The following is a 21,335-nucleotide window of genomic DNA, read 5'->3' on the forward strand; positions in this document are numbered from 1 at the left end:
CAATCCAGAGGTGGCTGGTTCAAATCCCACTGCTTCTCCTTGTGATCTTGGTGCAAGTCACTTAACCCTCCACTGCCTCAGGTACAAACTTAGAAGATTGTGAGTCCTCCTGGGACAGAGAAATATCCAGTGTACCTGAATGTAACTCACCTTGAGCTACTACTGAAAAAGGTATGAGCAAAATCTAAATAATTAAATAAAGATTCCATTCAGAATCTCACAGAATACCAACATTCCATGTGGAACCCCCAAAGAGCAGCAAGATTCTGGAATCCTAAAGAGTGACAAGATTCCATGTAGAACCCCAAAGAATAGCAAGATTCTGGAATCCTAAAGAGTGACAAGATTCCATGCAGAATCTCAAACAGTAGCAACTTTCCATGTAGAACCCTAAAGAATAACAAGCGGAGGAGTGGCTTAGTGATTAGAGCACCAGTCTTGCAACCCAGAGGTGGCTGGTTCAAATCCTACTGCTGCTCCTTATGATCTTGGGCAAGTCACTTAACCCTCCATTGCCTCAGGTACAAACTTAGATTGTGAGCCCTCCTGGGACAGAGAAATATCCAGAGTACTTGAATGTAACTCACCTTGAGCTACTACTGGAAAAGGTGTGAGCAAAATCTAAATAATTAAATAAAGATTCCATTCAGAATCTCACAGAATACCAACATTCCATGTGGAACCCCCAAAGAGCAGCAAGATTCTGGAATCCTAAAGAGTGACAAGATTCCATGTAGAACCCCAAAGAATAGCAAGATTCTGGAATCCTAAAGAGTGACAAGATTCCATGCAGAATCTCAAACAGTAGCAACTTTCCATGTAGAACCCTAAAGAATAACAAGTGGAGGAGTGGCCTAGTGGTTACAGCACCGGTCTTGAAATCTAGAGGTGGCTGATTCAAATCCCACTGCTGCTCCTTGTGATCTTGGGCAAGTCACTTAACCCTCCATTGCCTCAGGTACAAACTTAGATTGTGAGCCCTCCTGGGACAGAGAAATAGCCAGAGTACCTGAATGTAACTCACCTTGAGCTACTACTGAAAAAGGTATGAGCAAAATCTAAATAATAAATAAGGTTAAAGTAGTCTCACTCAAATCACAATACGACAGTCACCCAATTATGAAATCTTTTTCTCAATTTCAGCAATTGTATAAATCACTCTACACCACTGAATCCAGTGCTACTTCCCAAGACATAGTTGGTTTCTTAAGAAAACTCAGTCACACAAGTCACCCACTATAAACATTCCCATAACCATTACAGAAATTCAATCAGGTATTAAATCTCTTCCCTGGAGCCGATGGATTTAATGCTGAATTTTACAAAAGTTTATTGGATTCTGTTTCTCCCTTTCTTTTTACATATTACTCCAATGTACTTAGGGGTCCTTTTTCAAAAGCACAGAAAGGTCTCCATGCGTCCAGTGAATGCCAATTCTGCGTTATCACCTGGCTACCGCGTGCCCCGAGCGGTAATTCTGAATTTGGCACATGCTGAAAACACACAGCAGAAAATATTTTCCATTTTCTACCACTTGGCGCTTACCCGGCAGTGGGTATGCGCTGCATGCTTACCACCTGGGTAGCGCTTGAGACCTTACTGCTAAGTCAATAGGTGGTGGCAGGAGCGTAGCTATGGGGGGCCATGGGGGCCTGGTTTGGCTGTCAGGGATCCCCAACTCCTGCCAACCGAAGCCTTCTTCAGTGCCGGGGTGCAGCTACGTTGGCTGCCTGCCCCCTGCTCTTCTTTCTTTTTGCTCCTCCTGTGCACGCTGACGCTCAGCATCAGTGTGCACAGGAGGTGCAAGAAGAAAGAAAAGCAGGGGGCAGGCAGCGAACGCGGCTGCGCCAGAGACCGGCGCTGAAGAAGGCTTCGGCTGGCGGGGTTGAGGACCCAAGCCAGCAAAGGTATTTGTGAGGGGAAGCGGCGAGGTGAGAAGGGCGTTGGGGGGGGGGCGAGGAGGCGAGGCATGGCGGTGGGGGAGGCAGCAGGGCACACTGAAAATGTGACCCCAACCTTGGGCTCTGGCCCCCTCCCACAGTGAGATCTGGCTACGCCCCTGGGTGGCGGTAATGTCTCAGGCCAAAAATAGATGCACACTGGTGTTTATTTTGCCACACGTCCTTTTTTCTAGCCCCTTAAAAAAGGCCCTTTTTCCAGGATGCGGCAAAAACTGGCCAGACGCATGCGCAAGAGACGTGCTTGCACTGCCGCAGGCCAATTTTTGCCACAGCTTAGTAAAAGGGCCCCTAAGTGATCATGATATAGGAGGTTCTGTCACAGAAGCACAAATTATAGTAATACCTAAACCTGGGAGAGATCCATGTTTGGTCTCTAATGATAGACCTATCTCCCTTATTAATATTGATAGCAAGATTTATGCTAAAATCCTAGCTTCCCGCCTGACTCCAATTTTATCTCTCTATATAATAATTGGTCAATCTGCATCCCTGGATGGATGGCTGGCTGGCTGGCTGGGTTTGTAACCGTATGCTAATGAGCTTACGTTAGCTCGCCTCCAGCGTTCCCTTCCTTCTCAGTGTCCCGTGTAGGGTTACCATATGGCTCCAGAAAAAGGAGGACAGATTGAGCCAGCCGGGTTTTACTTCCATTGCTTTCATTGGAAAGCAATTGCTTTCAATGGAAGTAATTGCCCATTGCTTTCAATGGAAAGCAATGGAAGTAAAACCCGGCTGGCTCAATCCGTCCTCCTTTTTCTGGAGCCATATGGTAACCCTAGTCCCGTGGAACGACGAAATGACATCAGAGGAGGGCCGGACACTGAGAGAGAAGGCAAGGGAAGGCTGGAGGCGATGCGAGCCAAGCCGAGCCTGCCGCCACTGCGACCTCAGGTATGGAGTAGAGGAGAGGATCGCTGGACATGGATGAGATGGGATGGGAGGGCAGAGGAGGGGAGGGCAGAATCGCTGGACATGGAGGGGAGAGGAGGGCAGGGGAGCAGGGCCATGCCAAGGGTCTCTGGTGCCCCCCTGCAGACTATCAGTTGGTGCCCCCCCCCCCCCCCCCCCGTCTCACTTCTTCATTAGATGTTTCTCCATTGCTACCTGTCTTTCCTTTAGACTGAAAACTACAGGCCCAGCCAGACCTGACAAAAGGGTCTACCACACCCTTCAATGTCAAGCATATACTAGAAAACTGTAAATTAGCTTACACAGGAAAGCAGTTTAAAAAAATAAACACAATTCCTGCTGTTTCTTAACACTGCTCTCCAGAGAAAGCACTGCCTTTATAAAGAGGCTTTTCAGTGGGACTTAGCCTATTAAAAACTATTAGCATAATTAGGAATGGCCGGCCCTTGTAACTGCAGAGACCTAAGCTTTGATTATGCATGTTCCTGTCTTTGTTACAGTGGGGGTGGGGGGGGGGGGGGGTCCTCTTCATCTCTTTTACACAGTCTGACCTCCCTGGCTCACTGGGAGCCCAGTCTCTTGGAGACTGTTATACATTGCAAAATAAGATAGCAGATCTAAATTCTCAAAGTGGACATATTCCAAACACTAAAATGAAAATAAAACGATTTTTTTTTACCTTTGTTGGCTGGTGACTTTCTTTTTCTGATCATGCTGGCCCAGTGTCTGATTCCGTTGCTGGTATCTGTCCTCTTAACTCTGTTTCCAGGGCTTCCTGTATGTATCCCTCATTGATAAGTCTCTGACTCTAAAGTTTAGCAATTTCATTAAAGCAAAATGTATTTTCAAATATCACAAACTCTCCCTATCCAAGCAGAATGTTTTATATAAAAACAAACACACAAAAAAAAGCAATCAGATTTTACTTACCAGCTATTCTACACTATACGTCAGCTGAACTTCCTCAGCCAATTAAATGGATTTTAGCTGTAGCTATGATAATTATGTACACATCATTGCAGTCATGCCTTGCCCTCCTCTCAGTGTACATGCTCAAAAAACAAAAACTTTGAACCACTTACAGATAACAATTACACTATTTATTTTTTATTTCTCCCCAGTCTCACTTGCACTCCTGCCTCCAAACCTGTTCTCTTTAATTTGAATGTTGTTCCAGCTCACCCTGAATGAAAGTTGTTCACACACAAAAGCCATAAATAGCTGCTGGTTGTACTCTTTGAAGCAGCTTTAGCAGAGCAGCGTGGTGTCCGTCTGTGTCACTGCTGGGCTACCTTCACTTCCTGATGTGGGCAGGGGAGAGAGGAGAATCACAACTTCAGGGTTGCCAGCTGGAAAAATTTTTTCCCACCCAATCGAGCCCAAATCCAGTCCAAAACCCGCCCAAAGTCAAACCCCACCCCTGACACCCCCACCCCCGCGTCATCATCCCCGCCCCCGCTGTCATCAACCCCGCCCCCGCCGTCATCAGCTCCGCCTCCCCCGTCACCGGCCCCGCCTCCCCCATCATCGGCCCCGCCCAAAACATCACGAACCCGCCCAAAACATCACTAACCCCACCCCCCGTGGCTGAAAAAAACGCTTTTAAAACCGCCCAAACGACCCAAAAGGAGCCCAAAAAAAAGCAACCCGCCGCGGGCAAAAATTTCCCGCGGCGGGTCGCGGAAAACCGCCCACCTGGCAACACTGCTTCAGGTAAAAGATTTTGCAAGTGAGTGGCGCCCTCTAGAGGTCGGCGCCCCCCTGCATTGCTTACCTCGCTTACCGTGTCAGCACGGCCCTGCAGGGGAGAATCGCTGGACAGGAAGGGGAGGGCAGGGCACAGGAGAATCGCTGGACAGGGAGGGGAGGGCAGGGGAGAGAAACGAGAAAACGCTTAGACGACAGCCTTCCTAGGGCCCGTTTCATTTGTTCTGAAACGGGCGTTTTTGCTTGTCTCATATAATTCACCATGACTAAAATCCCCAAAAGATCTACCACAGATAATGGTAGGCTTTTCTGTAACATTCTCTCACTGAAAGATGATAAGAAAAAAAGACTTTATCTCAATTGCACTGGATCTCAAGAAGGCTTTCGATAGAGTTGAATGACTTTTCTCATTCTCATTCAAAACCCAAATATGGTTTGGTTTTAAAGACACATTTATAAATATGATTAAAATTCTATATAGTTGCCCTTTGGCCAGAATTTATGTTAACGATGCTCTATCGGACACTTTTCACAATCACCAGAGGCACCAGGCAGGGTTGCCCATTATCATCTTTATGATTTAATTTGGTTATGGAAACCCCTAGCTATTGCTATTCGTGAATCTCTTCTTATTACTGGAATTAGAATCCATAATACTAACATTAAGCTATCACTATATGCAGACGACCTCATGCTTTACAAATTGCTTGTTCTTTTGGCTGCTGTCGGTGACAGGGTGCTGGTCTCGATGGACCCTTGGTCTGTCCCAGCATGGTGATGCTTATGTACTTATGTACTCATAGGGGCCCTTTTACTAAGTCACGTAAGTGCCTACGCATGCCCGACACGCGCCAATTCTGAGTTACCACCTGGCTACAGCGTGGCCCTTGCGGTAATTTCATTTTTGGCACGCGTCCGAAAAATATTTTTTATTTTCTGGCACGCGTCAGCTACGCGTATCAAGTGGCATTTGACGCACATAGGTCATTACCGCCTGGTTTCCGCATGAGACATTACCACTAGGTCGATGGCAGGTGGTAAGGTCTCAGACCCAAAATGGACGCGCGACAATTTTCATTTTGCCACACGTCTTTTCTCGGCAAAAATTTTAAAAAGACATTTTTTACAGGTGCGCTAAAAAATGATTCTGCGTGCACCCAAAACACGCGTCTACACTACCGCTGGCCATTTTTCAGCAACCCTACATTCTAGGTCTTGTAAATGGCCAAAACAAATCAAGATGTGGCTGGAGTGGGCTTTGATGGCAACTCCAGTAGTTGGGAAATAGGACTGGTCCCAGGCAGATTTCTACAGTCTGTGTCCCAGGGAACGATGGAGATAAAGGATACCAGTATTTGATCATGAAGTGGAACCTGTGCAGAGAGCCAGATTCAACTCTAGTCACCTTGATGGGCAGACTGGATGGACCATGCAGGTCTTTATCAGCCGATACTTATTAGGTTACTAGTGTGCAAATTTGTGCATGCAGATTATAGAATAAGGTCAGTTGTGCATGTAACTTAATGAGCTAATTGGGGTTAACAAACAGTAGGCTATAAACAACCTGAATTGGTTCAAATTGGCGCCCTTAGTCATTATTCTATAAGTTGCGCACTCAAATTCTAGAGCACACAGCTTCAAGGGATGACGACTTGGGAGGCGCATGGGCATGTCAGGCAATTAGGTGCAGTGGTGGCCCAAGGCAAGATGCCGCCTGAGGCGGAGATAAGATGCTGACCCCCCCTCCGGGCTGAGATGCCGCTCCCCACCCCATGCCAAGATGCTTCCCCCTCCTGAGCTGACATGCTGTCCCCTTCCTACCTCCAGCCCGTTTGCAGAATTTACCTTCTGTCACGTTCCAAACCCGGCAGCGGCAACGATTCCCATACGCTGCCCTGCCGCCAGCACCCACCTCTTCCCTTTACTGTGGCTGCCTGAGCCTCTGATGAAACAGGAAGTTACACCAGAGAGATGGCCGGAGTAAAGAGAAGAGGCGAGTGGCAGCGGCATGGCAGCGTATGGGAATCGCTGCTGCTGCTGGGTTTGGAACGCGACAAAACAGGTAAACGCCGCGAACGGGGTAGAGGAAGGAAGGAGGAGATGCCGCATCCCAAAGAGTGGGGAGATGCCGCTTCCTGAAGAGTGCTGCTCGAGGTCCCCACCTCAGGTGGCCTAATGGTCATGCCACCCCTGCTTAGGTGCATGGGTTATACAATACTAGCATTTAAGCACCTAACTGCTTACTGTTACGTGCAGGCATTTATACCAGGGGCGTAGCAGGGGTGGGCCTAAGCAAGAAGTGGGTGGGCAACAAGTGTTCTCCCCCCCCCCCCCCCCCCCCCCCCCCCACCAAAAAAAAAAATCTCAGCTGGCAGGAAAATGCTTCTTTCCACCTTGGTAGTCTGAAGCAGGCATGAACTGGAAATTGAGCATGCGCAGGTGCCAGTATCGTGGAGAGTAGCGTTTTTATTACCATCAGGGGGAAGTCTTCAGCTGGCGGAGCTTGGGATTCCCACCAGCTAACACTAAACGTGTGCTACTGTTGGGTGGGCCTGAGCCCTAAGTGGGTGGGCCCTGGCCCACCCGGCCCACCTGTGGCTACGCCACTGATTTATACCAGCCATTGAGCTGATGTATGTGTTTGCACTTAAAGGGGGTCTTTTACTAAGGCACACTTAGGGTTACCATTCGTCCGGATTTCCCCAGACATGTCCTCTTTTTGAGGGCATGTCCGGGGCGTCCGGCAGGTTTTGCCCGCACGCATGTTTGTAAGGATAGTAAAGAAGGGAAGGGAAGGGGAGGTGACGGGGGGGGGGGCAGGGGAGGGGAATATGTGACGGGGCGGGATGAGGATCTGAAAGGGACGTGGTGTGGGTGGGGAAGGGGGCGTGGCGTTGGCGTGGCGTTGGCGTGGCATGTGTCCTCTTTTTTCAGAGGACAAAATATGGTAACCCTAGGCGCACTAGCATTTTTAACACATGCTAAACGCTAGAGACACCCATGGCAAAAACACAAGCGCGCCTCAGTAAAAGACCCCCAGCGTTTTTAGCACACTAGAGACACCCATGGGAATATATGGACGATGCTAGCATTTAGCATGTGCTAAAAACGCAAGCGCGCCTTAGTAAAAGGCCCCCAAAGTTAGGTAAATTAATATACACATGCACACACACATAGACTTGCAATAGACCTGGTACCCAGCCTTAGGGAGGTGGGAGGAAAGACTAAAAATGAAAGGCTTTGTTTAGCTTGGGGGCAGGAATACAGAATGAAGGTTCCTAGCTTCGGCAAACAGGAGAGAAAAGTGGTACCATCTGGCTCGGTGGGTGAGAAAAGTAACACCAGTAGGCGACGTAGATAGGAACAATGTCTTTATTTAATTATACACTCGACTCAACACAGCCGTGTTTCGGCGCTACAGACGCCTTCTTCAGGAGTCTTGTGATATATAAATATACGAATATTAAGCTCAAAGAGAATGAAAGCAAGGCTTCTGCTACAATTGTAATCCCCTGCCGATGCAGGAAAAAAGCTCAGCGTATTCAATTGCACAGAAGTAGATTACAATTATATATCACAAGACTCCTGAAGAAGGCGTCTGTAGCGCCGAAACACGGCTGTGTTGAGTCGAGTGTATAATTAAATAAAGAGATTGTTCCTATGTACGTCGCCTACTGGTGTTGTTCAAGAGCCTACGCCTCCTACTCCCCCTTTCCTCAGATTCTACTTTTCGTAGGAATTTGTGTACCTCCACCCTTGTGGTGGTTTGGCTTGCTTGGGTGAGAAAAGTAAAACATGAGTACATATTTTCAAAGCACTTAGCCTCCCAAAGTTCCATATAAACCTATGGAACTTAGCCTCCCAAAGTGCTTTGAAAATAAGCCTGATTGTGTAATGTGCTTATTCCATGCACTTCTTTCTAAAGCATGTTCAATGCTGCTCTATTTTGATTTTGTAACAATAAAAGCAATTAATTGTGCATAACTTCTTAGTATATTTGAGAAAGCTGAATAATAGACTGTCAAAACGTATCCACAGTCCTCCTCAGCTCAAGAAAGAGCAGATTTGAGTGCATCACACTGCGCCTGCTCCGTGAGGTTTGGCCGCAGCCAGTCGCCGTAGATAAGCAGCTGGAGTTTACTGGCGGAAGCACGTGTGTGGCTGGTCCGGCTCTGTCCTTGCAACAGGCACAGGGCGAGGGGGGTGACTGCCTGCCTGCCAGCTACAGCGAAGGGCCATGGTTAGTAAAACGGAGGACAGTAGTCACGTACAGCCGGAGATGCATTCGGAGCCCTGCTGCGGTAAGAAGCTGTTAGGCTGCTGTATGTGCTTTTCATCCCGATCTTGATCTGGACTTTGCCCTCATTACGCCTACCCTGCTCTTATCGACCTTGCTTGTCTTGATGCTTTTACTGACCCTGCTTGCTTACTGTATTTTTCTGGATCATAATATATGCAGAAGCATCATTGGGGACAGCGTCACCTCTCAGTAGGCACTCCTAGAATTGTGACTATTCTGCCTTAGACTAAGGAGGATGGCATGGGGGTGGTTACTCTAAGTTGGGGAACAAACTTAAATCAGGTTTTCTTTTTGCACAGTGCTGACTTACTCTATGAATCTTGATTTGATTTTGCAGTAGAAAATGGAATTCGCTAATGTACGGGCAGGAAAGCTAAAGATGGATTTGCTGCTGCTGCTGTCAGTCACAGAGAGAGTTTGTAGATGAAGATGAGGACATGGTCCTTAAACTAAGCAAATAGCAATCCAGATCGCTATAAAAGTGGTCGCCTGGCACCCATGGAGGCATATTTTCAAAGCACTTAGCCTTCCAAAGTTCCATAGGTTTGGCTAAGTGCTTTGAAAATCTGCCTGATGGTGGCTTAGCTCCTCGTACTATTTAGATCGATAGAGTGCTGTGTAACTTCCTATCGATGCTGCTGATCAGGATAGAATGGAGGAGTGGCCTAAAAATGGGGTTCGATTCCCACTGCAGGTCTCTTAAGGTGCTTGTCTATAAGAGCTTTGGGATTGTAACCACAGAAATCCCCAGCCCTGTTTAGCTGACGTCACAATGCCTTTTTCCGAACGTCCCAAGTCTTTTTCTGACGTCATAATAGCGGAGACCTTGCGAAGCTGAAAAGTCCAAAGCCGCCCCCTGTCCGGATGAAGGTCACCTTCACGGGAGACGGCATTGTGCAAGATCCCGAGGGGGGGAGGAGACGTGCGCGGCACAGGGGCGTGGAAAGCTTCGTGTGTGGGGGATGGGGATTCGTTAAAGGCGTAGTGCAGGCGGTTCTGTTTCGGGAACGGGCATCGGGGTCCTAGTTTTGCAGGGCTAAGGAGAAGCGCCAGACTTTGCCGAGCGGTTCGCGCTCCCCTCTTTGCTACATGGTGCGCTCCGGGACGCCGGAAGTAGTTGCGGTGGGCGCGGCTTGTTGGCTGCTCCTATCGAGGAGAGGGGAAAGGGCTGACAGCTGGAGGGGTGGGTAAGTTTCGCCAAATGGTTCCGCGCAGACACTTTCCATGGCTGAAAGGGAGGGAGGGAGGCGGGGGGGGGGAGCACAGCTTTGGAACTTAAAGCAACAGAGCTGTCAATGTTCGGGAAACGCACGTGGCTCTTAAACTTAGGATAACAGGGGGGGGGGGGGGGGGGGGGCTGGAGCCTTCGGTTTTTGTTAAAAAGAAAAACAAATCGTCTGTTGCCCTTCATGGCAGGTTTCGCTTTACATAGTAACATAGTAGATGAGGGCAGAAAAAGACCTGCACGGTCCATCCAGTCTGCCCAAGATAACTCATATGTGCTACTTTTTGTGTATACCCTACTTTGATTTGTACCTGTGCTCTTCAGGGCACAGACCGTATAAGTCTGCCCAGCACTAGCCCCGCCTCCCAACCACCGGCTCTGGCACAGACCATACAAATCTGCCCCACCAGCTCTGGCACAGACCGTACAAGTCTGCCCAGCACTAGCCCCGCCTCCCAACCACCGGCTCTGGCACAGACCATACAAGTCTGCCCAGCACTAGCCCCGCCTCCCAACCACCACCTCTGGCACAGACCGTACAAGTCTGCCCAGCACTAGCCCCGCCTCCCAACCACCACCTCTGGCACAGACCGTACAAGTCTGCCCAGCACTAGCCCCGCCTCCCACCACCGGCTTTGGCACAGACCGTATAAGTCTGCCCAGCACTATCCCCGCCTCCCAACCACCAGCCCTGCCTCCCAACCACTGGCTCAGACCATATAAGTCTGCCCAGCACTATCCCCGCCTCCCAACCACCAGCCCCACCTCCCAACCACCGGCTCTGGCACAGACCGTATAAGTCTGCCCCGCACTAGCCCCGCCTCCTACTACCAGCTCTGGCACAGACCGTATAAGTCTGCCCCGCACTATCCCCGCCTCCCAACCACCGGCTCTGGCACAGACCGTATAAGTCTGTCCAGCACTATCCCCGCCTCCCAACCACCGGCTCTGGCACAGACCGTATAAGTCTGCCCAGCACTATCCCCACCTCCCAACCACCAGCCCTGCCTCCCAACCACTGGCTCAGACCGTATAAGTCTGCCCAGCACTATCCCCGCCTCCCAACCACCAGCCCCACCTCCCAACCACCGGCTCTGGCACAGACCGTATAAGTCTGCCCCGCACTAGCCCCGCCTCCTACTACCGGCTCTGGCACAGACCGTATAAGTCTGTCCAGCACTGTCCCTGCCTCCCAACCACCACCTCTGGCACAGACCGTACAAGTCTGCCCAGCACTATCCTCACCTCCCCACCACCAGCCCTGCCTCCCAACCACCGGCTCTGGCACAGACCGTACAAGTCTGCCCAGCACTAGCCCCGCCTCCCAACCACCGGCTCTGGCACAGACCGTATAAGACTGTCCCTGCCTCCCAACCACCACCTCTGGCACAGACCGTACAAGTCTGCCCAGCACTATCCTCACCTCCCCACCACCAGCCCTGCCTCCCAACCACCGGCTCTGGCACAGACCGTACAAGTCTGCCCAGCACTAGCCCCGCCTCCCAACCACCAGCTCTGGCACAGACCGTATAAGTCTGTCCAGCACTGTCCCTGCCTCCCAACCACCACCTCTGGCACAGACCGTACAAGTCTGCCCAGCACTATCCTCACCTCCCCACCACCAGCCCCGCCTCCCACTACCGGCTCTGCTATCCAATCTCGGTTAAGCTCCTGAGGATCCTTTCCTTCTGAACAGGATTTGTTTGAAGGAACTCAAGCTTAAGTTCTTTAGTGCGGTTACATTTCTTTGCCATTGTATACAGTAACTGGAAGTGCTATCGGATACAGTATTGAAATGTATTGCCTATTTATTGTATTTTTTTAAAATTATTTAAAACATTTATCCAGGGCCATCTCAAAGGAACCGTTGCCTAAGAGGCAGCAGATCTGGTTTTGTATCTTGTTTGTTTGGGCTACCCAAGATTTTCTTGTGGAATTGAGCAACAATAGGTGTATCTTTATATCCCTTCTTTTGGCATGTTGATTATATCATAGTTCATGTTCATTTTATTTCATTTGATGTACCACCCATCGTAAGGCAATACCTGGGCAGTTTACAATAAATGAATTACTCTAGATAATATGTGATTATTATTATTTTTTGAGTTGGTGGTACTGTTTGTTGAATGCATCATATCTAAGACTTCTATGGGTATTCGTTTTCAAGTTAATTAGGGGTGCATTGCGAGTTCAAAAACTTTAGCATTCATCAGTGTTTTGCATTGCAGGTACCCTTATTGGGGTACCGTCAAATAACATATATTTTGTGTAGCTGAGGCATCATCGGCATGAAGAAGGCACACCAACTGAAATGGAGAATCCACAACAGGCCAGGGGAGAGACGGGAGAGTTTTAGAGAATGTGGTGTTTTCCCAGTAATAAACACCTGTTTTATATTTGTTTCTGTTTTTTTTTTTTTTTTGGGGGGGGGGGGCTTGTTACATTTGTACCCCGCGCTTTCCCACTCATGGCAGGCTCAATGCGGCTTACATGGGGCAATGGAGGGTTAAGTGACTTGCCCAGAGTCACAAGGAGCTGCCTGTGCCTGAAGTGGGAATCGAACTCAGTTCCTCAGTTCCCCAGGACCAAAGTCCACCACCCTAACCACTAGGCCACTCCTCCACTGTTGCTACTATTTGAGATTCTACATGGAATGTTGCTATTCCACTAGCAACATTCCATGTAGAAGTCGGCCCTTGCAGATCACCAACGTGGCCGCGCAGGCTTCTGCTTCTATGAGTCTGACGTACTGCACATACGTGCAGGACGTCAGACTCACAGAAACAGAAGCCTGCGCAGCCTTCTACATGGAATGTTGCTAGTGGAATAGCAACATTCCATGTAGAATCTCCAATAGTAGCAACATTCCATGTAGAATCTCCAATAGTATCTATTTTATTTTTGTTACATTTGTACCCTGCGCTTTCCCACTCATGGCAGGCTCAATGCGGCTAACATGGGGCAATGGAGGGTTAAGTGACGTGCCCAGAGTCACAAGGAGCTGCCTGTGCCTGAAGTGGGAATTGAACTCAGTTCCTCAGGACCAAAGTCCACCACCCTAACCACTAGGCCACTCCTCCACTGTTGCTACTATTTGAGATTCTACATGGAATGTTGCTATTCCACTAGCAACATTCCATGTAGAAGTCGGCCCTTGCAGATCACCAACGTGGCCGCGCAGGCTTCTGCTTCTATGAGTCTGACGTACTGCACATACGTGCAGGACGTCAGACTCACAGAAACAGAAGCCTGCGCAGCCTTCTACATGGAATGTTGCTAGTGGAATAGCAACATTCCATGTAGAATCTCCAATAGTAGCAACATTCCATGTAGAATCTCCAATAGTATCTATTTTATTTTTGTTACATTTGTACCCCGCGCTTTCCCACTCATGGCAGGCTCAATGCGGCTTACATGGGGCAATGGAGGGTTAAGTGACTTGCCCAGAGTCACAAGGAGCTGCCTGTGCCTGAAGTGGGAATCGAAGTCAGTTCCTCAAGACCAAAGTCCACCACCCTAACCACTAGGCCACTCCTCCACTGTTGCTACTATTTGAGATTCTACATGGAATGTTGCTATTCCAACATTCCATGTAGAAGTCGGCCCTTGCAGATCACCAATGTGGCCGCACAGGCTTCTGTGAGTCTGACGTCCAGACTCACAGAAACAGAAGTCTGCGCAGCCTTCTACATGGAATGTTGCTAATGGAATAGCAACATTCCATGTAGAATCTCCAATAGTAGCAACATTCCATGTAGAATCTCCAACAGTAGATTCTCCAATAGTAGCAACATTCCATGTAGAATCTCCAATAGTAGCAACATTCCATGTAGAATCTCCAACAGTAACAACATTCCATGTAGAATCTCCAATAGTAGCAACATTCCATGTAGAATCTCCAATAGTAGCAACGTTCCAAGTAGAATCTCCAACAGTAACAACATTCCATGTAGAATCTCCAATAGTAGCAATATTCCATGTAGAATCTCCAATAGTAGCAACGTTCCAAGTAGAATCTCCAATAGTATCTATTTTATTTTTGTTACATTTGTACCCCGCGCTTTCCCACTCATGGCAGGCTCAATGCGGCTTACATGGGGCAATGGAGGGTTAAGTGACTTGCCCAGAGTCACAAGGAGCTGCCTGTGCCTGAAGTGGGAATCGAACTCAGTTCCCCAGGACCAAAGTCCACCACCCTAACCACTAGGCCATGTTGCACTAACAGTGCTTTATTGATCAGTGTTTAACCTGAGATCAGAGGCCCTATTCATACAAGCACTGTCTCTTGAGTATTATTATTTAAGTGCAACTTCTCCCTGACATTTGGTTGTATTCTCTGTAAAATGGTGTCTCTCAGCACTGCACTGCAGAGTTTTTACAGGCCAAAGGGATTCTTTTGTCAAACTGTGCTAGTGGTCCCCACACAGCAATGCTACCGGAACCCATTCAAAGTAAATGGCCTTTGTCGGCATTACTGCACTGCGAGTTATCAAGCCACACTAGTAAGTCCCAGTGCAGTAATGCCGACAAGAAGCCCGAAGCTTGGTAGCCGTGAAGGGATCATTCTAATGAAAAGCTTTGACACGTTAATAAATAGTGCTATTAAGTGTCACACAATACTGACTGTTCTAAAGTAGCAGCAGATTTTATAGTATAGAAGATATTTTTATAATTTTATTATAACAGAATTGTTTCCCTTGTAATCTACAGGGTCGCTTTACTCATACTACCCCTCTCCTCAAGACCCTTCACTGGCTCCCTATCCGTTTTCGCATCCTGTTCAAACTTCTTCTACTAACCTATAAATGTATTCACTCTGCTGCTCCCCAGTATCTCTCCACACTCGTCCTTCCCTACACCCCTTCCCATGCACTCCGCTCCATGGATAAATCCTTCTTATCTGTTCCCTTCTCCACTACTGCCAACTCCAGACTTCGCGCCTTCTGTCTCGCTGCACCCTACGCTTGGAATAAACTTCCTGAGCCCCTACGTCTCGCCCCATCCTTGGCCACCTTTAAATCTAGACTGAAAGCCCACCTCTTTAACATTGCTTTTGACTCGTAACCACTCGCCTCCACCTACCCTCCTCTCTTCCTTCCCGTTCACATTAATTGATTTGATTGCTTACTTTATTTTTTGTCTATTAGATTGTAAGCTCTTTGAGCAGGGACTGTCTTTCTTCTATGTTTGTGCAGCGCTGCGTATGCCTTGTAGCGCTATAGAAATGCTAAATAGTAGTAGTAGTAGTAGCAACATTCCATCTAGAATCTCCAATAGTAGTAGACTTTGCGCCTTCTGTCTCGCTGCACCCTACGCCTGGAATAAACTTCCTGAGCCCCTACGTCTTGCCCCATCCTTGGCCACCTTTAAATCTAGACTGAAAGCCCACCTCTTTAACATTGCTTTTGACTCGTAACCAGTCGCCTCCACCTACCCTCCTCTCCTCCTTCCTGTACACATTAATTGATTTGATTACTTTATTTATTTTTTGTCTATTAGATTGTAAGCTCTTTGAGCAGGGACTGTCTTTCTTCTATGTTTGTGCAGCGCTGCGTATGCTTTGTAGCGCTATAGAAATGCTAAATAGTAGTAGTAGTAGTAGTAGGAATAGCGCAGTTGTCATTCTGCATAGAACAGGACTGTACAAAGTTTAAAGAAGGGGGTGTTAGCCTGCTGAGCAACTTAGATTGGCTGAAGACTTCTGGTGCTTTTATGATTCAGAAAGGCATCTGCTTAAGAAGGGGTTACGATTAAAAATGCAATTTAATCTATATTCGTCATTGAGTCCCAGACAGTGGTTCCTAGAGCTGGTCTTGAAGGCATCCCAGGCAGTCAGGTTTTCAAGATATCCACACTGAATATTCATAAGAGACTGGCATGCAGTGGAGGTCTCTCTTATTAATATTCATTGTAGATATCCTGAAAACCTGACTGGCTGGGGAGCCTCCAGGACCAGGTTTAGGAACCACTGGCCCCAAGGACTGGGTTGAGAACCTGCGTTCTAGAGCAGCAGAACACACCTAGCCAGTCATGATTTCAGGATTGCTGCAATCAATATGCATGAGATGAATTAGAGTTTGCATAGAATGGAGGTAGCACATGCTGCTCATGGTAGGTATCCTGAATCCCTGACTGGCTAGGTGTGTCCCAAGGACTGGGTAGAGAACTCCTGCTGTAGAGAATTACACCTGCAGTAACTAGACACAATGAGGGGGAACATAAGTAACTATAAATTTAAAGTTTGTGGCCCCAGCTGCAATGCCATGGCCCCCTCCCTTTCCTCTGTCATTTTTGTGCTAGAAGTAAGCTAGAATCTTCTTAGAGTTTGTTTCATATTATACAAAAGTTTGATAATGTACCTGCAGGTCTGAATGACGTACGTGCAGGACGTCAGACTCACAGAAGCAGAAGCTTGCGCGGCCACATTGGTGATCTGCAAGGGCCGACGTCTACATGGAATGTTGCTAGTGGAACCCTGGGCAAGTCACTTAACCCTCCATTGCCCCATGTAAGCCGCATTGAGCCTGCCATGAGTGGGAAAGCGCAGGGTACAAATGTAACAGTAGTATGCAGGTCCCCAGAGCAATTTCACTTTAGTTGGTGCTGCGCGGGACCCATGCAGAGAGGAAAAATCGGAAGAAAAAAATAACAAGCAAGCAAGTGCAGTCAGGGACGTTCAAATTAAAAGATAGTAAAAGGGGGAATTGAACCAGCAATCTTCTGATTACAAGCTCAGTGCACCATGTTATTCAGTTGCTTAGATATCCTTCCCTTTCCATTAAGTCCCTCCAAGTTTCTGTCAGCCAATCACAGCTCGTTTAGCTGACATCGGTGTCAGCTAAACAGCTGTGATTGGCTGACAGAAACTTGGAGGGATTTAATGGAAAGGGAAAGATGTGGTGCACTGGCTAGAGCACTGAGCTTGTAATCCGAAGGTTGCTGGTTCAAATCCCCCTTTTACTATCGTGGTAATTTAGACGTCCCTGACTGCACTTGCTTGTTTTTTTTTTTTTTTCTTCCGATTTTTCCTCTCTGCATGGGTCCCGCGCTGCACAAACTAAACTAAAATTACTTCGGGGACCTGCATACTGCTGTCATGGAGCTGGGGATGACATTTGAGGCTGGCTTACAAGTTGGAAAAAAAAGTGTTTAACGTTCGTTTTTTTTTTGGTGGGAGGGGGTTAGTGACCACTGGGGGAATCAGGGGAGGTCATCCCCGGTTCCCTCCGGTGGTCATCTGGTCATTTAGGACACTTTTTTGGGACCTGTTCGTGAAAAAAACGGGTCCAACAAAAGTGACCTAAATTCTCTCTGAAAACGCCTTTCTTTTTTCCATTATCGGCCGAGCACGCACATCTCTGCTCAGCCGATAACCACGCCTCAGTCCCGCCTTCACCACGCCTCCGACACCCCCCCGTCAACTTTATGCGTTCCCACGACGGAGTGCAGTTTTGAAATGCCCAAAATCGGCTTTCGATTATACCGATTTGGGCACCCACAAGAGAAAGACGTCCATCTCCCGATTTAGGTCAGAATTTGGGCGTTTTTCTCTTTCGAAAATAAGCCTCCTGGTGTTATAAAGATGATGGAATATATTGTTGAATTAAACTCACCTTTCATTGGGACACATGTAATCACATCTTCATCTGTTTTGTAAAACTTGACCTTTTTAGATGCACAAATAGATTATTCTGTTTGAGCATGTTTCCGGGACAAGTGGTTTATAAGTCAAAATAATAAAAATATTTTCTGTCAAACAAACCCCTCATTTGTGGAAGCATAACTAAATGGGCTATAAGCCCCTAATGCAGCCCATTGGTTTTCTTATATTTTGTTCTTGTGATGGCTTATACTGTGCCAAAACTGGAAATACAGTGAGACAGAATAATAGAATTCAGTAACATCCAAAACTTTGTTTTAATCATCTTTATTAAAAGCAAAACATGGTTGATAAGCTTCATATAGATCAAGAAATAAAAACAGTAAACTATCTAACATGGCACAATAAAAACTTGTACTTGTACCCCAAGAACCCTTCCCCTCCCTCCCTATAAGCCCACCTGATTGTTTCCACCCAAAATAACACAACAAATGTAGGACTGAAATCATTTCATAACAAGTAAAGCCATAAACAACACAGTTTATACCAAATTGTTTAACCACACTTTGGTTTTGCCTTCGGGTTTAATAAGCAATGCCATGTGCATGTAAGGTCTAGATAAACAAATATAAACAATCTATGTTTAAGGCATATGCCCTAAATATGTAATACTTGGTAGCAATAATTAAACAGTGATGGAATATTCACATAGCAGGCAGTCAACAGATTTATTTTCCACTGAAAATAATCAACTATGTATAAACTTGGCGACTAATACTGTGCTAATATTTTGTATTTTGGCGGTGTATTGTTTGCCTATATAATAAAAATCGCACTTGCAAATATTTTTCTGACACGGCTTTAATTAACAAGAGCTACCATAAGAGGCAGACATGGTCGTATAATTAACATAATTTTATTTTGTATTTGGGTAATGACTGAGAAAAATACATTGAGCCTGCCATGAGTGGGAAAGCGCGGGGTACAAATGTAACAAAACTACTCAAAATTATATAACAAAGCATGAAGTTGACTTGGTTAACTTCTGCTGTATCTCAACCAGTAGTAAATAATAGTAATAAACAATATTAAGTGCATTTTTATAATATACTACTGCATTCTTCAAAATAGAAGGAGCAAGTTCCTACAAACCATCTAGGCACAGGTAAAAAGCTTTCAAATGCTCCCAGGTTTCAACCTAATACATGTTAAGTGTGGGATATGACTGTCATAAATAAATAGATATAAACTCTGAACGTTAAGCTCCTGATTCTCATAACATGATGTCTGTTTTAGTGGCCCATTATCAGGAGAAAAAAATCTTTGCACAAATATAACACATGCTAGAGTGTCCCTGTAACCAGCCCCTCCAACTGACAACTGATTAAGATTTATAACAAATTACTATTCTACCTATGAAACGTTATCCCGTTTTTAAACATCCGTATGCTACACAAACTGGCATGTTTGAAAATGTAAGTGAGATGAAATAAAAATGCCTGCCAACAGTAAAGAACGACAACGTAGATGCAGCAGTTCATAGCTTTGAGTATACGGGGATGACAGCACCGCGGGTAGGGGAAAACTCAGACTAACCTAATTGGTTTCAGCGTTTTGACGTCACTTCATCTCCTGTCTATTAAACCTCCTTGTGCAAACCGGCCCAGCCCCCACTTCTTTCCACCCTACATCCCCTGGGCCCACCCATAGGCTGCCCCCAGACCTACCTTACCAGAAGTTGGGGCAGGAGCGATTTGCAGTTGCTCCTGCCCATCCCATGGTTGCTGTAACTCGCAAGATTTCCACTGGCGTTTATGGCAGCTGTTTTGAGGTGGGAGCCGGCAACGGCAGGAACAAGATTGTTCCTACCCCAACTGACCACTAGACCTCCAGAGTGACAAGGTAGGCCTGGGGCAGTGGAGGAGAGCCACCGAACAGAAGAAAAAGTTTGTTTCAGACAAAAATGCACAGGCATTTTCAGCTGAAACAAAGCCAAATACGGATTTTGGGCCTGTTTTGATCAGCCTCTAGAGAGAGAGACTTCCCAAGGAGTAAATGTATACTAGAACATACCAGAGGCACGAGTATGGTCATGGAATGAGGGTGGAAGGCTGTAGAATGAAAATGTAATGCCTTTCAGGAAAGGTGGTATATTAAATTTAATAAACCAGAAATCATTTACAGAGAGGGTGGTAGATTCATGGACCAGCCTCCTGCTGGAGACCAAGATAGTATCGGAGTTCAAAAAAGACTGGGAGGAGCACAGCGGATTTGGGGGGGAAGGAGGTGTGTAGGGGCAAATGGTTGAACTATATGCTGTTTATCTACCATCAAGTTCTGTTAGTATGAAAATCTCATCAGGTCTGGTTTTGAGGATATTCATGAGAGAAATTTGATACTGTATACCCTGAAAATCAGATGTGCTGGGGGAAGAGGAAGGTTCTTAAGGGACCCATTGGTAAGAATACATTTTCTCAACTGAGGTGAAAGCAAGAGACAAACCGGTGTGGTGTCTTGTGCACCTCTGATAGCAGCAGTTTTCAGTGCTCTCCAGTCAATTTAATGTCGCAACAGAACAGGGGCGTACCAAACCTTGCGGTGGGAGGGGGCCACATTTTAGTCTGCTGCCTTGCCCCCCCTCCTCCTCACCGCTTCCCCCCACCGCCTCAACGCTCCCCCGCTGCACCCCACAGTAGCAAATGCCCCACCAGTTGAAGCCTTCTTCAGCGCCAGTCTCCAGCGCTGCCCTGCTCTTTTTTCCTGCTGACGTCCTGTGCGTGCTCCTTTAAGTGAAACCGAGCATGCTCAGTTTCACTTAAAGGAACATGCAGGACGTCAGGAGGAAGAAAGAGCACAGGGCAGGGAATGTGGCGTGCTAAAGAAGGCTTCGGCTGGCGGGGGTTGGGGACCCCCGCCAGCAAAACCAGGCCCCCCGTGGACCCACCTAGCTACACCATTGAACAGAATTAACCACCACAGTTCTTCCACATTCAAAATATTTTAACCGATTTGGAAAATGCATCTGCCCTAGCTCAAAGCTTCTCAGTCCTCCCCTGGAAGCACACCTAGCCAGTCAGGTTTTCAGGATTACTACAGTGAACGCACATGAGAGGTTTCCATACAGTGGGTCTCTAATACATGAATATGCTTGAAATAAATCTGCCTTATGGTAATTCTGAAAACCCAACTGGCAAGGACTGCCTGTTAGAGTTACAAAAAAAAAAAAAAAATCCTTGGACTTTACACAGAGTCCGTGGTTTATATGTAATGTTGCAATCCATGCCCCAGTTTAAAAAAAAAAGCTAGTTATCTGCCCTTTTTTGTTTTCTTGTCCAACATTTCCTAATAATCTGGAGTGCTAAACACAGTACAAGTTACACTGTGAAAGAGCTTGCTCAGTACTGAGAGTGTTTGGCATCCACAGAACTGGCTCCGAATTCTTTTCAGAGGGAAATCTTTGACCCCACATAAAAATGCACTGGAAGGAAGAAAGTAGCTCATATGAGGTGGATTTGCCAGCAAACTCCAAGTCCTAAAGGAGAAGCTGAACCAGTCCTGGATTTAGCTTGTTGTATCTATTTATTTGTTACATTTGTATCCCACCTTTTCCCACTTATTAGTAGACTCAAAGTG

The 21,335-nt window shown here is 47.0% G+C and overlaps 1 protein-coding gene across 2 annotated transcripts in view; it reads left to right on the forward strand.

Annotated features, from left to right (window-relative positions):
* The first annotated feature begins 8,713 nt into the window (after window positions 1–8,713).
* CLUH (clustered mitochondria homolog) overlaps window positions 8,714–21,335 on the forward strand; it is a 152,167-nt gene continuing 139,545 nt past the window's right edge. The window contains exon 1 of one of the 2 annotated variants that reach the window (XM_030186225.1): window positions 8,714–8,878. In XM_030186225.1, coding sequence (XP_030042085.1) covers window positions 8,815–8,878 — 64 coding nt within the window. In that variant the 5' untranslated portion in view covers window positions 8,714–8,814. Of the gene's footprint in view, window positions 8,879–10,023; window positions 10,065–21,335 lie in introns of those variants that run through there. The other variant, XM_030186226.1, reaches the window with a different exon arrangement.

This window comes from Microcaecilia unicolor, chromosome 13 (assembly GCF_901765095.1).
Source record: "Microcaecilia unicolor chromosome 13, aMicUni1.1, whole genome shotgun sequence".
Lineage (NCBI taxonomy): Eukaryota > Metazoa > Chordata > Amphibia > Gymnophiona > Siphonopidae > Microcaecilia > Microcaecilia unicolor.